The sequence below is a fragment of the Pararge aegeria genome, chromosome Z, assembly GCF_905163445.1.
Source record: "Pararge aegeria chromosome Z, ilParAegt1.1, whole genome shotgun sequence".
Lineage (NCBI taxonomy): Eukaryota > Metazoa > Arthropoda > Insecta > Lepidoptera > Nymphalidae > Pararge > Pararge aegeria.
This window is the reverse complement of record NC_053208.1, coordinates 12,896,612-12,912,969: the sequence shown is the minus strand read 5'-3', so window position 1 is coordinate 12,912,969 and position 16,358 is coordinate 12,896,612. Positions and strand designations below refer to the sequence as shown.

At 35.8% G+C, this 16,358-nt stretch overlaps 3 protein-coding genes across 3 annotated transcripts; 1 reads left to right on the top strand and 2 right to left on the bottom strand.

The window, feature by feature from the left end:
• Positions 1–3,431: 3,431 nt before the first annotated feature.
• On the bottom strand, positions 3,432–4,714 carry LOC120635997 (peroxisomal membrane protein PEX16). The gene has a single exon (XM_039907219.1). It carries the CDS (start codon positions 4,489–4,491, stop codon positions 3,505–3,507), a length of 987 nt encoding a protein of 328 aa, XP_039763153.1. The 5' UTR covers positions 4,492–4,714; the 3' UTR covers positions 3,432–3,504.
• Positions 4,715–6,648: 1,934 nt separating this feature from the next.
• Positions 6,649–8,688, bottom strand: LOC120636567. Its single transcript, XM_039908103.1, has one exon. The coding sequence runs from the start codon at positions 8,686–8,688 to the stop codon at positions 6,649–6,651; it is 2,040 nt and encodes a 679-aa protein (XP_039764037.1).
• A 739-nt stretch (positions 8,689–9,427) lies between these two features.
• Positions 9,428–15,212, top strand: LOC120636312 (mitogen-activated protein kinase kinase kinase 12-like). The gene is made up of 7 exons (XM_039907738.1): positions 9,428–9,733; positions 11,422–11,598; positions 11,732–11,933; positions 12,007–12,345; positions 12,460–12,597; positions 12,680–12,850; positions 12,932–15,212. Exons 1-7 carry the CDS (start codon positions 9,553–9,555, stop codon positions 13,320–13,322), a joined length of 1,599 nt encoding a protein of 532 aa, XP_039763672.1. The 5' UTR covers positions 9,428–9,552; the 3' UTR covers positions 13,323–15,212.
• Positions 15,213–16,358: the final 1,146 nt, after the last annotated feature.

The following is a 16,358-nucleotide window of genomic DNA, read 5'->3' as shown; positions in this document are numbered from 1 at the left end:
CAGTATTTCTTAATTCCGTTACACGTTGTATATCGACATAATTCAAAAATGAATCTGATTAAGTGAAATTAAAAAAATTGTAATGCTCCTAATAACTTAGATTTTTCCTGAATAAGATATTTGTATATAAAAAAACCTAATTAATTTCTGGAAAGTATTAAAAAGCCATATTTTTTAATATTAGTGTATCGTATTGTATAATTGACATTATAAAAAGTTTTACAAAGGTTCTGTCTTCAGGGAAAAGAACATGCACAACGCCTCTCCATTGTATGCGCGCCACGCGTTTAATATCTCTTCCAGAAATTCCATCAATCCTTATGTCCTGTATCTTTTGTGCATTTATACTAAGACCTAATGTGGCTGGTTCTTTTTTGGATCGACGCGGCAATGACTGAGTAGAAAGATATCATTAGATTAGTCTAGATAATGGAGATATTTCAATAAACCCCAATTAATACCTTGCGTATCGCACACTTTAAATGAGGATGTTGTAGTAGCTTCTAAGCATCGATATTCTAAGAAGTCGATGTGATATATTTTGTTAGTCAAATTTATTCAACGTGATATATGGACCTTCTTTACCAATCAATAAATTCTACTTAAATATTAATTATGACCTTTGTAGTTAATATTGTTATATTATCTTCAAAAGGTCGCCTAAATTAATTTCAATTTACAGAGTGGCATAAACATATGAAATTGAAAATGCTTTGTTCTCTTCTGCATTTTTTAGATTATTTTCAATTATTGAGCCGTACTACTCCGTCCTTCTCTATAGTGTATTAAAAATATACCTTACGTTTATCTTCCATATTTCGTTTAATGCATTCCACATAAGAGTATTTTAGGTGTGTTAGCGACGCAGATTTGCCTCGGGGTGGGTATTTCCGTTCGCGCCGATTCGCATCCCGCTCACTATTCTCGCAGCGATTTGACCTAATGTGTAACACGTACGTTTGAGTACGTGAACTCCAGCTCCTGGAAGAATTCGTTTCCAACGCATATCTGTTTATTATATAAAAAAAAAGTTTACATAACCTTCATAAGAGTATGAATTAAAGAAAAAATGTTTTGTCATTAATTTTAGTACAAAAATCTTTTAAAACAGATTTAATGTAACAGTATATAATTATAATTATTTAATCATTCGTTAATAAGTTAAACAAATATTAATAATGTTTTAAACCACGACACTTTTAGGAGAAGTCGATCGATTCAATCACTATCTGATAGGTCTTTTCAGGGAGTTTCACAATCCACGGTCCTGGGCCACTTGCATCCAGTGGCTCCCAGCGACTCGCCTGATGTCATTTGTCAACCTCGTTAGGGGCCGACCTACACTGCGTTTACCAGTGTGGGGTCGCCATTTCAACCCCACTCTGGTAAACGCGGAACGCAGAACCGATGGACGTTGGGATGGTTCTCCGGGCTATGCGCCCTGCCCATTGCCACTTCAGTTCGCGATTCGCTGAACTATGTCGGTAACTCTAGTTCTTCTACGGATCTCATTTCTGATTTGATCACGTAGAGATACTTCTAGCATAGCTCTTTCCATCGCCCGCTGTGTGACTGAGCCTTCTTAAGGCCCAAAGACCCATATTACCTGTTTAAGAGTCGCGAAATCTGTACTACTGATATTTATTTTATAAATGATACGCCATGGACGCTGTCTGCAGAAGTGTGGACAAATTTGAGCTTTAAGAAATTAGAGATTTAAGTTCTATTTTATTGTGACATTACAATGTTTCAATATTTTATCCGTACAATTTTGGATCCTCAAGATTTGTTTATTCTTTAATTATTGCTATTGGTTAAAATATATTTTTATATAAATATTATATTACCGACAAAAAATTATTTGTAAATAAATTATCATAGGCAATGTTTAAAAAGGGGAAAAGGGTTTCCAGGTGCACCAAATGCAAATCCGTACCTGGACGAACATTTAGAGAGCACATAAAGACCATGTAGGTACCTATGCTATTAAAGGCAGATAATATTAATATAATTTTTTTATGTTTTATTATTATTTTAAAAGGAAGTGTAATCAGGTTGTTATTACAAAAAGTGCAGTCAACTAATCATTGATTGTGTATTTTCCCCTTACTATTTGCACTTAGTTCTAAAGTGATGATGCTCTTCTCCGTCCAGGTAATGTTTTGGCTGTAACTTTTCCTCCAATTTTCTGGACTTTTCTATACTCTTATGTGTCTAAAATGATGAATAAAACAATGAACATATTACATTATAAAATTAAAGTAGGTTATTCACGGTTGCAAGGTTGGATTTGATTCTATTAATTTATGTTAAGGAACTGTTGTTTTTAATATGTGACTAATAATTGCATAGTGTATTTTCCTGTTGATAAATTGCAAAATACGATAGAGATTTCTATGTACAAAACAAACTAATATTTATGTAAACATTTCAACTTACTTTGCAATCTGAATGTTTAGTAATAGTAAAATTTAACGTAAAAAATTATATCCTATATTATCTAAGCTTAGAAGCATCCAGGTGAAATACAAAAATAAAGGTCTTTAAAGGAACTTGGAACAGCACAAATTTATTTTAATCACAGTTTGAATAATAATATCTTGATAGAAAGTAAGCCTTCTTCTTGGAACTGCGATAGTGATGACTTTTTGGTGTCTATATTATTATTGTATCGATAAGTCGATCAAACAGATCTAGTAGTTAACAGCCTTCAAATGTTGACATGGCATAGTATAATTTTATTGTTAGTATAATATTAAAGGAAATAAAATAAATAATTTACCTTGCAAACGATAGTTTTATTTAACCAAAAATATTCAGTGTTTCAAACTCAGTATTGTGGTACCCACTAATTTTAATTTTCTGCTGAAGCTTTTTACATAATTCTTAAAAAAATAAAATGTATCAATTGGGTTAGACACAAATATCTAGACTAAACTAAATGGTCATGTCTAAATGTAATGTTACACTTTTCCAGAATGAAAAGAAAAGTACTATATTTAGAATTGACAATTTAGTTTAGCTCTTGAGATCAGTGCAAAACAAAATTTACACCTTTACAGGAATGTTTCAAAAGTATTTTACAAACAATAAATTATTTCACACCTTGATAATATAAGTAAATGCAATAAGTGCCTGCATGTATGAAATGTGCATCAACTGTTGAATAATGTTACCTCTAAAGGATTAACTCTAGACGCTGGGTATGTAATAATGTAAAATAATATCAATGTTTATTCATAATATTTTTTGCAATATTTTAAGTATCAAAAAAAAAATAGAATGATTATTATCCCACAAAGAAAATATTACTTACTCTAGAAATTTTATAACTTCCAATAAATAAGATACACCATATATTATAAAAGCTTTTGTCAAAATAAAAGTAACCTTAAACCTGTTCTATAAAACAAATAATAATCTTATAAAAGTGTAACAAAAAAACATATATTTTGTCAACTTAAACTAATCAATGTAATTAAAATTAAGTAGATCAATCAATACTTATGATGCCCACATGTAGAAATAAATGTCCTGCCAATGGCTTAAATATTGTATAATGGGACCACTAATAAATGACATCATTGGTATTTTGTTAGAAGCTGATTTCAATGTTTCCTCAATCACACGCTGTGAGTACCCATTATACATTGGGCTTCGTAACAAATACAAGACAAGGCAAAGTTTCCTCCTACTTATTTCCAATCTTTGTTCATGAGACAAGTGCTTAAATTGTTGGTTGTAAAGTCTGAAACTGGCCAAGTCAATACCCAGGGCAACAAACCATTGCTTCCAAGACTTTGTTCCAAATAGTCTCATTGCTGCTAAATGGATTAATGGTTTAGAAATATGCAATAACTCTGCTTGCATTAAATCTTTCATCCCAATGTTTATTGGGCTATCATCTTTGACATTTATGGGTTGCCAGTCACGTAATGCAACGGGAGGTGCACCATCAACACAGCGCACAATTCTTCCAGACCTTTTTAAGGTAAAAAATGCATTAGAGCTACCATCTTTTTCTATGCCATCTATTATCTTTTTTCTTTGCAATGCAGGTATTGGCGGATGTTGTATAGGCACTTCCTTAAACCGATACAGCAAAACCATAGAAGAGGAGCATTTAAAGATTTGTAGCAATGTAGCTGCAGTCCATTTACCTTTGTTACCCCATCGATTCTTCACAACAAGTTCAACAAAAACTTCACAATAATGGATGACTGTCAACAACAATTTAATTTGTTGTTGAAGACCATAACGCTGTATGTCATTACCGTAGGCCTCATTAATAATTCGATCATTAAATAAGGATAACAGCTTCGATAGTGAATACACTAATTCTGAAATTATTGGTGACTTATTAATCTTGCCAGCGACAAAATACGAGGACCAAGTCGCAACTGTTTCAACATCAGTCACCACTCCTGGATTACTAATAACCCATCGCCTATAGAGGGAGTACAATTCAGGTAGGGTAAACTTTTTATCCATTTTTATTAGATACGATGTAAGTAATTTTCTGAATTCAAATGGATTATGGCGTCTTTCTTGAGTCTTATCGTATTTCAAACCTTATCTTGAAACACAGAACACTTCTATCATAAGATAAATAACTAGGCACTAAAACACGCAAGGAACTTAATTAAAATTAAATAATGATTACAGTTTATGTTCGCTAATTTTCAGTGATATCTGATTCAATTTCAGTGTCCTGCGTCAGTCACTGTCACTGTCTTCTGTCAACCTCACCACAGACTAAGATACTAGGGACACTACACTTTTAAGGTTTAAGCCACGGACCACGGTACAACTTCTAAAGTCCCATCCACACTTTTTCTGGGCAGGGCATCCATATTCCATATGCTTGGCGAACGCCTTAGTATATTGCTGATGGGAAAAATGTTGACAATAGAAACCACTTTGTTAAAAAACTACTTTTTAGTTTTTGTTATTTGTATATCTATCATTTATTATTTTTCTTTTTTTTTTTTTAAATTATTAACAATGCTTAAGAATAAATTAAAAAGCACTATTAAAATTTATAAAAAAAAAAACTTTCACCCTCCGCTTGCGGGGCTTTTGAATGCCCAAGCAACCGGTGGTCAGGGCTCCAGAGTGAGAAACCTCCTCACAATACGCGCCGTTTCAAGGACTACTGCCTTCTGTATCCGATCCTTGATCCAACAACCAAGCGAAAGCTTCTTGAGATGTTGGTCGAAGCTTTTCGCGAGAAGACCATTGACTGAAACGACGATCGGAACAACAACGGTCGACTCAACACTCCACATGGCGGTAATCTCGTGAGCAAGGTCCAAGTATTACTAGATACTTTTTCCTTTTCAGCTTTCACCAGATTATCGTCATGTGGAATAGTTATGTCAACAATTATTGCACGGCGCACTGATCGATCGACTAGCACTATATCAGGTCTATTAGCTGTAATATACCTGTCAGTGATAATCGTTCGATCCCAGTAGAGCAATGCACTGCTATTTTCAAGAACTGACGCCGGGTCGTACCTATAGTAAGGCATCTCAAAATCGATAAGGCCAAACCGAAGAGCAAGTTGTTGATGAACTATCCTGGCTACTTGATTATGTCTGTGCAAGTATTCGCCGTTAGCAAGATGAGAACACCCGGAAACTATATGCCTGAGGGACTCCCCTGGACGACGACACGCTCGACATATGTCTAGAGTGCCATCTTTCATAATGTGTTTCCGGTAGTTTCTCGTCTTGATGACTTCGTCCATAATTGCACAGACAAAACCCTCGGTTTCCCCAAATAGGTCACCGAACTGTAACCAGGATACAGATGCGATTTGATCTACATCTGGTCCCGACAGGGCCTTGTAGAATCTGCCATGCAACTCCTTACTCTTCCATACCGCCACACGATCTGAGTTGCTAAGTACTTTTGGCTTGCGCCAGTTCTCTTTGCCAAGGAATAGTGGAGTAAGACCCTTATCTACTGCAACGACATCCTTACACATACCCATATTCATTCTAAGAAAATGATCTCTAAGATTGCACACCTCACGATTATGAAGGTTCTTGGCATTCAGAAGACCACGTCCTCCACACTTGCGTGGGATGTACAACCTCATTACAGAGGAACGTGGGTGATGCATACGGTAAGCCGTCAACAGTTTGCGAACTTTACAGTCCAGAGTGTCCAGTTCAGTTTGAGTCCACTTTAGAATGCCAAAAGTGTATATGAGTAAGGGCATGACCCAGCTATTAAAGGCACGTACCTTATTACCACCTGATAAAAGACTCTTTAGTACTTTTTTCAGGCGGCTAAAGAAGCGTTCCTGCACTACCTGTTTCATGTGTCCTACCTCAATACCAAGTGCTTCTGACATTCCAAGATATTTATAGGTCTCCCCTTCACGAAGTGATTTGAGAATAATAGTTTCTGAAAGAACTATATTCTCAGAGGTCACAACCCTACCTCGCTCTACATTGATTACCGCACACTTGTCTACACCAAATTCCATCCCTATGTCATTGCTAAAGGTCTGAGTTATCTTTAACAATGCCATAAGGTCTGATCGTTTTGATGCATACAGCTTGAGGTCATCCATATACAGTAAGTGAGATATGAGCTCACCACCCCTGCGAAGGCGAAATCCTAGTTCTGAGTCCATCAGCAAGTACTGAGAGGATTAAGGGCTAGGCAAAACCATAGAGGACTCAAACTATCGCCCTGGAAAATACCCCGCCTAATTCCTATCGGTTCAGTCGATTCAGAGTTCTCAACAGCTCCTGGGTGACGAAGGACTGTCATCCACTGCCTCATGCATGACTCAAGAAAAGAGCATAGAGTTGCATCGACTTTATACAACCGAATGACTTCCATGAGCCACGAATGAGGCACCGAATCATAGGCCTTCTTGTAATCAATCCAAGCAGCCATGAGGTTTTTTCTGTTTCGCCGAACCTGCTGGCAAATAGCAGTATCAATGATGAGGAGTTCCTTTGTACCACGAGACCGGGACTTACATCCATTCTGAGTATTGGCCAAAATATTATTTGCATTGATATGCGTCGTTATTTTTGATGTCAAAATGGATGTAAGTAGCTTATAGATTGTGGGTAAGCATGTAATCGGTCGGAAGTTTTTAGTGTCCGTGGTATTTCCGGATTTGTGTAGTAGGAACGTGACACCAGTTGTCATAAATGTCGGTAACGACTTAGTGTCAATGGCATTTTGAAATTGCGCTGCCAAGACAAAATGCGCACTACGGAACCATTTTAGCCAGAAGTTGTGCAGTCCGTCCGGATCTGGACAGTTCCAGTTTGATGCCAGTCGAATTGCACAACTTACGTTATCCGCCGTAATAGTAATTGGAATCATTGGTTCCACCGCTGCACATTTTTCCCTGACAACGTTCATCCAAATACCATTAGTGTGACATACAGGGGCCGACCAGATACTACGCCAGAAGTCTGACATAGCATCGGAAGTCGGTGGTTCCCCATCTGACACACTAGCACCAGATCGTTCCCAGTTCCTATACACTTTCCGTTGGTCTCTTTGAAAAATACGATTCTGATGGTATCGGTCATAACGCTCTTTGTATCGCCTGATACGTTGTGCCCATGTATAAACTTTCTGCTTCAGGAAGTCAATGCGATCCGTAACACAGACTAAGTACTGGGACGGATGTATGTTACTCCCAGCAAAAGCCTGGCTCACAAATCGCATGACTCTAGGGCGATTATTACCCTCTCTGAAGCAGATAAGCTTAGCAATGAGAGTTCTAGCCAGTGTGATACGCCTTTCAATTCTGATCCGCCAAGCTGGAGCTTGATCCGTCCGCTGCGGAGTCGTACGTGGTTCAGGGAATTGAATACCTGCAATACGACACGCCGTAACGGCTCCGCAGAATAGAATCGAATGCGTATCACTTAGGTCCTCAGATGTTATGAGGTATTCACCTAATATCTGGTCTAGAACTCCCACTAACGCCATATTTCGTCTATGTATGGGCAACCGAGGCAGTTTTGGTCTTAAATGAAGAGGTTTATACCTATACATCAAAATCGCATCTTCCAAAGCACTCCTCAAAAGCACATCATCCTGGTCAGTACTTACTGCTAGATCGACACCATCCTGTAACTCCTCTTGGATGTTGGTTTGCACTGTTTGCTGAGGTAAGCTACGGATGGCATTTATCTGTGGTAAGGCTAAGCGCAGCCGCTCAAGTTGAGCCTCATCCAGCAGGTGACGTCGCTGGATAGCCCGCACCTGATCCGACAATCGTTGGGCAGTCACGGTCATTGTTGGTTGAAGCGCCTGAAACATGGACAGCATCCTTGATCGGTACGAAGTGAGGTTAGTTCCCCCCTCTGTCGCCCCATAGTACGCACGCATGACGCTCTCATTGATGGATTGAGACCATCTCATGCGACGCACTACACCACCGGTAACGGGAGCATTCGCGGGAGCCCGTAGCCCCTGTTGCCCCAAGCTAGCCGATGTTGAATGGTCGTCGTCCTTTTTATATTGATGTCGTCGCGTGGTGCCGCCCCTGCATGTCCTTCGTACTGGAGGAGGCGTCACATCACCCGCAGATGTTGGTGGGGTTTGAAATACATCCAACGACGACGACGACGACGACGACGATGACTCATGTTTGGATCTCGGTTGTGCGCATCTCGTTCTGCCACCACCGCGTCTCATTTTTTTCAATCTTGTACATTATTAATTATTTTTTCTATTGTTTACTATTTGATTTCTTGTATTAAAATTGTGTAAAATATTATAATTTTGTTGTAATAAATAACTGAGAAAAAATTTGACATTTTCGACGGGTGGCAGGTGACATTTTTTTGTTATTTGTTATTATTATTTAACGTGTTTCATAATAATCTATAATTTTTTTTCTCACACTTGAAGACAAACTTTTTCGGATTTTTTTATACCGACCGCCTTTCTGAACCTGTTTAATTGTGATTATTTTACAGATACCGTTCTGATATAGTTTTATAATATAATAAATATAGTAATACCTACACTAGAAAGACAAATAAATAAGATAGCTATAAGTAGGTATTTGACTCAAAGAGACATAATGCACTCGCCATGCTTTACTGTATGTTTGTCACTAAAATTTATTATCACCGGATTAGACCTGGAAGTTGTGGTCCTGTAATACAAGTGTCCAAGATTGTGGTTATTTGGGTAGGGTTGGATTGTATGTATTATTTACTGGTAGGTGAGGATTTTTTTGTTTTTACAGATTGTAAAAGGTTGGTCATGCTTACGAATGAGATAAAAAAATTAAATGGTGAATCGATGAACACACCATGAGTAGTTATATGGTCTGTGTTCATTTCCTTAGACTAACAAGTTCTGATGAAAGTCCTTAGATCAATAACCTTAGATAATCCGTGTCACAGGCACAGAGTGCTTTCATTCGAGTTTGCGCTTTCACCAAGGAAAGAGGTGTATTTGCCGATAAATAAAGAAAGCTTTTGATTCTATACAACCCAGTGAATTTCCAGTTTAATATATCACATTGTGATTTAATACCACGCATTAAAAATGGATCCGTTAGCCCAAATTGAATTCGGAGGTGCTCGCAACACGATGAAGGCTGAGCCACCTCTTGGCTCTACATTGGCTGAGAGAGATAAAAAGACTTTATATTGGATGAGTGGTGTTTTAGAATGCTTTTCGACTGTTTGGTCACTTTTCAAAACTGGCGAATACGAAGAATCTCAAGGTAATCATTGTTGTTCCGATGTTGTATAGTTATGTATTACGTAAAATTCCCGGGGCTCGTTCCGTTAAGGGATGCAATCACAGGGACGCATTCAAGGTCGATGCGCTACGCAGGTTCATGGAGAGGAAGGGGGGAAGCATTGATTTTCTCGCAAATACATTGCATCGCTACCCTCAATATGCCTGCATTATCAGTTTGATGACTTTCTTTGTAACGGTTTTTTTTTAAGTTAAACATCTATTTTTTTAGTATACCTAAGCATTGCTATTTGCTATTGCTATTATATGTTTCGTTTTGTTATTTAGTTACTTACCTAAAAAGCAACATCAAAAAATATCAAAGCAGTATTTTATTATCATTAAATATTCATTTTTTGATCTTTATCCATCTTTATTGCATACTAATTCAAAAATATACCCTATAAAATGTCAAAGGTGACCTTATCACTGAAACTGGTCTTTTCCAACCAATACACAATAATTTAAGTTGTGTTTTATTATTTTTACGAAATTATTGAATTTATAAAAACCAACCCAAAATACTAATACACTATTCTATCTCAATATAAAACTAAACATAAAGATTGTAGGAATTAAGTTTTGAGAGATTCACAAAAGAGAGACTTCAAAAGAGATTCATCCGAAAAAGCTTAAAGAAAAATTTGTTTCAATTTAAATAATTTAGCAGAAATATTATTGTTATTATTAATATTACCATTCAATATTTTGTTTTCAGTTAATCTTTATTGCATAATAAACATACAAAGAACACATTTCAAAATATCACATGGTAAAGGTGACCTTATCACTGAACTGGTCTCTTAAGCAAACGGTCAGAGACAGGTTATCATAGAGAATAATCTTATATCCATAGAATATTCAATTCCAATATGGAATTAATCACGAAGTTTGTAAGAACATGTTTACAGAGACTCATCCTTAATCCTTTTATAATGTTGTACTTCCAATGTGTAACATACATATTGGAAGTTTGTTGTTGAAGAAGCAGGCCACTCCGCTCTCATATCTTACAAAACAGAAAAATTCTAAAGATTGTGAAACTTTAAAATTATGTTGGAAAAGAACAATCTGCTGAGTTTCTTGCCGGCTCTTCTCAGTGGAATCTGCCTTCCGAACCAGTGGTAGAGTCACTACAAACAGACTGACTTGACGTTTCAAAATTGCTTATTAATTACTTGAAATAAATGAATTTTTAATTTTTGAATTTTGATAAAGAGATCTCAATAACATTGACAATCTTAGATTTTTTTTTAATTTTTTAAATTTTTAAACTGTTTTAGATAAACAACATTAAAATGCACCTCTGTATAATTGCTTAAACTGTTATTTACTGTGGTTTATATCAAAACCTCTTGCATGCTTACTTAATATATATCTACAAAGCATATGGGTTGTATGTTATTGTTGCTTGCGTTGTTATTGTTTTATCCTTACTAATACTATAAATGCGAAAGTCTGTATGTTTGACCTTCTTTCACTCCCTAAGCAACTAATTAACTTGATTTTTTGGCAAGGCATAACATGCCACCTTTTTATAGGATTTATTGCAAATGGAATACAGGCAACAGTAGTATTTTAGAAATTGTATAAAAAATAGTAATGTTTTTTAATTTCAGTGATTGTTTTTTACTTTGTTAATGGTTTTGTTTTGTTTATGATTGTTTGCAGAAAATGATTGGGAAGTGCCCTTTGAACTAATTACAGAATTGGTATATTTGGGATCTGGAGCTCAAGGGGTTGTTTTTGGAGGATCGTTACGAGGTGAAATGGTAGCAGTTAAGAAATTAAGAGACAAAAATGAGGCAAACATAAAACATCTAAGAAAATTAAATCATGAAAATATAGGTATGTTGATCACTTAAAGGTCGGTGGGTCCACACCTGCACACGTACAATAATTTTTGGAGATTTTGTTACTTTCTTAAACTATTGCATTTTCTACAGGGATTCATTTAAATTACATAATTTTCTCCTTTCAGTTCGATTCCGTGGGGTTTGTACAGTGTCTCAATTTCACTGCCTTGTTATGGAGTACTGCCAGTATGGTCCTCTCTTTGACTTTCTCCATAGTGGTGTTACATTTAACCCCAAGCAGATAGTCCGATGGGCCAGGGATATTGCTCTAGGCATGAGCTACCTGCACAATAATAAGATAATACACAGGGATCTTAAGAGTCCTAAGTAAGTTTTACTATATCAATATTTTTCATATTTTATTTGAAATACTAAGTCTGACCATATAATTTTTTTTCAGTGTTCTGATTGCTGATAATCTTGTAGTCAAAGTCAGTGACTTTGGAACAAGTCGAGAATGGAATGATGTCAGCGCTATTATGAGTTTTACTGGTACTGTTGCATGGATGGCTCCAGAAGTTATCCGCCATGAGCCATGCTCTGAAAGAGTTGATGTGTGGTCTTATGGTGTTGTTCTATGGGAGCTCCTCACACAGGAAGTTCCATACAAGAGTCTAGAGACACATGCTATCATGTGGGGAGTGGGAACTGATACAATTGCACTACCGGTACCTTCAACATGCCCAAGTAGCATACAACTCTTGCTTAATCAATGCTGGAACAGGGTGCCTCGCAGCAGGTATAACATACATACAGTTTTTAAATCAAGTTTTCTGTATGATAAATTTTTTTTTTAATTGTATTCATTTAATGTATTAAATGTAAAAATTAAAATGTAAAAATTACTATACAGACCACCATTCAAGATCATTGCAGCCCATTTAGACATGGCAGGTGAAGAGCTTTGCTCCTTGGACCAGGAAACTTTCAATAACACGCAAGCGGTTTGGCGCCAAGAAGTGCACAGTAGCATGGAGAGATTATATTCAAAGTATATACAAGTCCCCATACCATGATATGTTATTACAGATAAGTTATAGCATTTGTTTTTTATAACATATTATTTTCCATAGGATTAAAAAGCCTGCACCTCAAGATGCGATCAGTCAACGTCAAGATGATTTAAAACATGCCCGTGATGTACGCTATGTTTATGAGCAACAGCTCTCCAGGGCCAATGAACTCTACATGGAAGTGTGCACTGTACGTTTGCAGCTTGAACAACGTGAACGGATCATTGCTGAGTATGTGCATTGTTCAGTTTGTATAATAATTATACATAATATATTCAGCATATTAATAAATAATTATGTTTTGTCAAACAGGAAGGAAATAGCTCTAAAAGGATGCCGGTGCGGAATTCGCAAAAACTTAAAGTACTACCACCGCCAGACATCTTCATCTTCAGATGGAGCCATCGTCACGGAAAATAATCGTCGACGAAAGAAGAAACACGGCGTCAACAATCCTGCTCAGCTGGTAGTGAACTATGTTGAGGATAAGCCAAACGAGGGTCACACAGTCACCGCTGCGGTCGAAGAATGTGCTGATTGCATCTGTAACGATGAAAGCATACAGAACAACAACATTACAGCTGTCACGACTGTTATGGACACCATAGTCGAGGATAATGGCAATGTCATCGTAAAAGAAACTGGATGCAATATTGAGATTCCTCTCAATGATAACTTTGTTCCAGAACTCGCTCATGTTTAAATGGATATTGGCGAGTTAAAAGAAAGTATACTTACGATATTATATAGTGCACCTAATTATTGTGAGAATTTTCTTGTCATTTTAACAAATTTATTTATCAAAGCCTAGCTATACATTGGGCAAGTTTATTTACAATGAATCTCTTAGGTTACAACGTAGATAGTAGACATCTTAAATTTTATTATATTTGAATTATTCTTGTAATTATTATTAAATGGAGAAAAATAAAATTGAATTGATAAGTCCCATTAAAATGCTGATTAATGATCTCCATAATTATTATCTGGATGGCAAACCCAGTAATGGATCTCATTTGTTAATATTTTCGAATTATAAATTATAATATAGGTAAGAGTAATGTTAGCAACCGCAGAGTTGGAATAGTGCTAACTTACCATGATAACTCTTAAGATATAATAGTGCAAAGGCCTAAATCACGTAAGGTGATATTGAGTGATAAAGAGTGAGTTTTTATATTTTTCATTGGTTAGTACATCTGTAGGGCGATTGCTTAGGGTATTTCATGAAGCGTTTTATTGTTATGGATAAATTCGTATTGTCTGTTCACGTAATACCATTAAACTAACCAATAAATATAACAAAATCAGTCTCATTAATTCACTGAAAAATTATCTCTGCTTTTTTGGCCTTGCCTTATCCCGTTATGCGGGGTCGGTTTTCCTAATCAAGCGATGTTATTTAATTCGGTGCTAGGTGTCATCTTCTGTGAGCCCCATTTCCCTGATCTCTTTTTGGACCTCTGTCAACCATGTCGATTGAGGTCTTTCTCGGCCCCTTTTTTTCGTACGCACTTTACGATTTCTCACAGTAAATGACCGAATAGTAAATTGTCCATAAACGCCAATCAATTGAAAAGAACTATTTCAGAAAAAAAACTCATATTATTTATTATTAATCTTAAAAACCTTAAAGGTTTTTAACAGCACAAATGAGCTATTTTAATTTAAACTGTAATAATTAAAAATCTGACATATTAAGAATATTAAGGTGTTGCATAAAAAGAAAAGTTTTGGAAATAATTTCTTTGATAAACTTATATTTAGAGATTTGTAAGGCTTACATTTTTGTATCTTACCATTCCGATATTTATATTAATATTATATTACCAAATGCCTGGTCATATAGTTAGTTATATTATTAATCAATACTCAAAACTGAACCGATTTTTCAGATACCTATACTATTTTTTCGTTGGCCGCCAAGCTCTTGTGTACAATCTTCTAGCTACAAGTTGAAGCTGCGAAAAGCTCTTGTCTCTTAAAATTAATATTCAAAATCCCATTCTTTCTTAACCCTTAACCACTGACGGTGTATTTTCATATATTAACATGAGACCTATTTTTTGAAATGCTCCTAAATCAAGTTTTTTTTTAAATTTAATATGGAAAAACTCCTCAACTAATTATTTTTATATTGGACGTTTGTGGTTTTGGGTTAATAATTTGGACAGATTGCCTGCTGTCCCATCTGCTAACTTGCCATCTGGTGAGTTTGCGTTCAGCCTCAAGGCCATTCTGAATCAAAGTTAATATAAATTATACTAGTAGGATGGACTGGACTTAAAGTCTATGAAGGTGTGTCTGAGATTAATCTGATAATATGTACAAAGGCAATTTTAAAAGCCCTCGCACGGAGATTTTATTATTATTTTTTGGTTTAAGTGTTAGTAATATGAATTAAAAGAATAGTGGTCGAAATTATATTATACTTAATTGTTTTAGCAGGCCTAAAACTTATTTTCTACATTTTGTGGTACTTGGTTTCTTCTATAGATTTGTTTTTTATTACGATATATAAATACAAAGTTGATGTTATATACAACGTGTAAATGAATACCGAAATAATACTTCACAGGTCTTAGAGGTACATTATGTATGTAGCCCCAGCATCACATGCAAAATTGAAATCATGTGACTCCTGTCATTTTATTTGTTACACCTCAAGGTGGTTACGCAGGTGCTATGCGCGTTTCGGTCTTTTATCTTCAATAAAGTTGCCATAAGTAAACTTGACAACCCTATTGAAGATAAAACACTTCAGTCACTTAAAATGTTTGGAATTCGTTTGTTTGGAAAAATAAATATGCTTCTTTTAATTAATATTTGGTTCCTTATGAAATATACTTGTGCATCCTTCAACATTATTTCGTAATTCGGTTACACGTTGTATACTACAGGGTGTGCCGTATATAATGGCTTCACTTAATGGTTACCGTGAGAGAAGAGGTTAATATCATCAATTTTCAAAACTCATTTGTCTCTGGCATTACATAATTTGGTATATTATAAGGCTAACAATGCCCAATGATAAAATTATGTAAGATTATTTATTATTTACGGAACATCCTGTAGGGTGACAACACACTTGCAACCAGCCACTTGATTCGTCGTATTGCGACCAAGAATTAAACAAAAGACCCAAAATATTGACGTACCCAAATTATGTTTCTGGTCGTATGTTATAATATTACGATTTGATTAAGCTTAACACGCGTCGCTTGGCGTGACGTCGGGTAGTTCGCCGTAAGTGTGCTGAGGCCATAATAATAACACATTTCGTATTAGCTCAAATTAATTTTTATAAAGTACACATAGCATAGGTTAATTTTATTTTTGATTGTCAAAATAATGTTGGACATGGAGAATAAAATTTGTATTTTTGTAAAATATTTTTTCTGCACCGGATATATTTGTGTGTTGTGGGTAAAAAAAAAAGTATTTTTGGTAAGCATGCTACTAATAGCAGTATAAAGTGACACTTAGGTACTGGGGGACTGTGTATGTATAACGAAACTTTTAAACTGATGCAATGCTTTCGCCTCTTTTTTTATTGATGTTTTGGCGATTTTCTGTAAATTAACAGTGTATATTAGCTGTATGCGGCGATGACTTTGCGCCGCTTGCTTTCTTACTAAGAGATATTAAACAAACACTCTTTATAGATAGCAAAGCTCATCTCGTCAACACTTCGATGTAAATCTCTTCTTATCTTAAGTATATAAACACTTTCATGCAA

Bases quoted from the DNA above. Each gene is read 5' to 3' on its own strand.
- LOC120635997 (XM_039907219.1), bottom strand. From the start codon at position 4,491: ATGGATAAAAAGTTTACCCTACCTGAATTGTACTCCCTCTATAGGCGA.
- LOC120636567 (XM_039908103.1), bottom strand. From the start codon at position 8,688: ATGAGACGCGGTGGTGGCAGAACGAGATGCGCACAACCGAGATCCAAA.
- LOC120636312 (XM_039907738.1), top strand. From the start codon at position 9,553: ATGGATCCGTTAGCCCAAATTGAATTCGGAGGTGCTCGCAACACGATG. The intron at 11,934-12,006 runs GTAAGTTTTACT...ATTTTTTTTCAG, and splicing joins AGGGATCTTAAGAGTCCTAA to TGTTCTGATTGCTGATAATC. The intron at 12,346-12,459 runs GTATAACATACA...ATTACTATACAG, and splicing joins AACAGGGTGCCTCGCAGCAG to ACCACCATTCAAGATCATTG.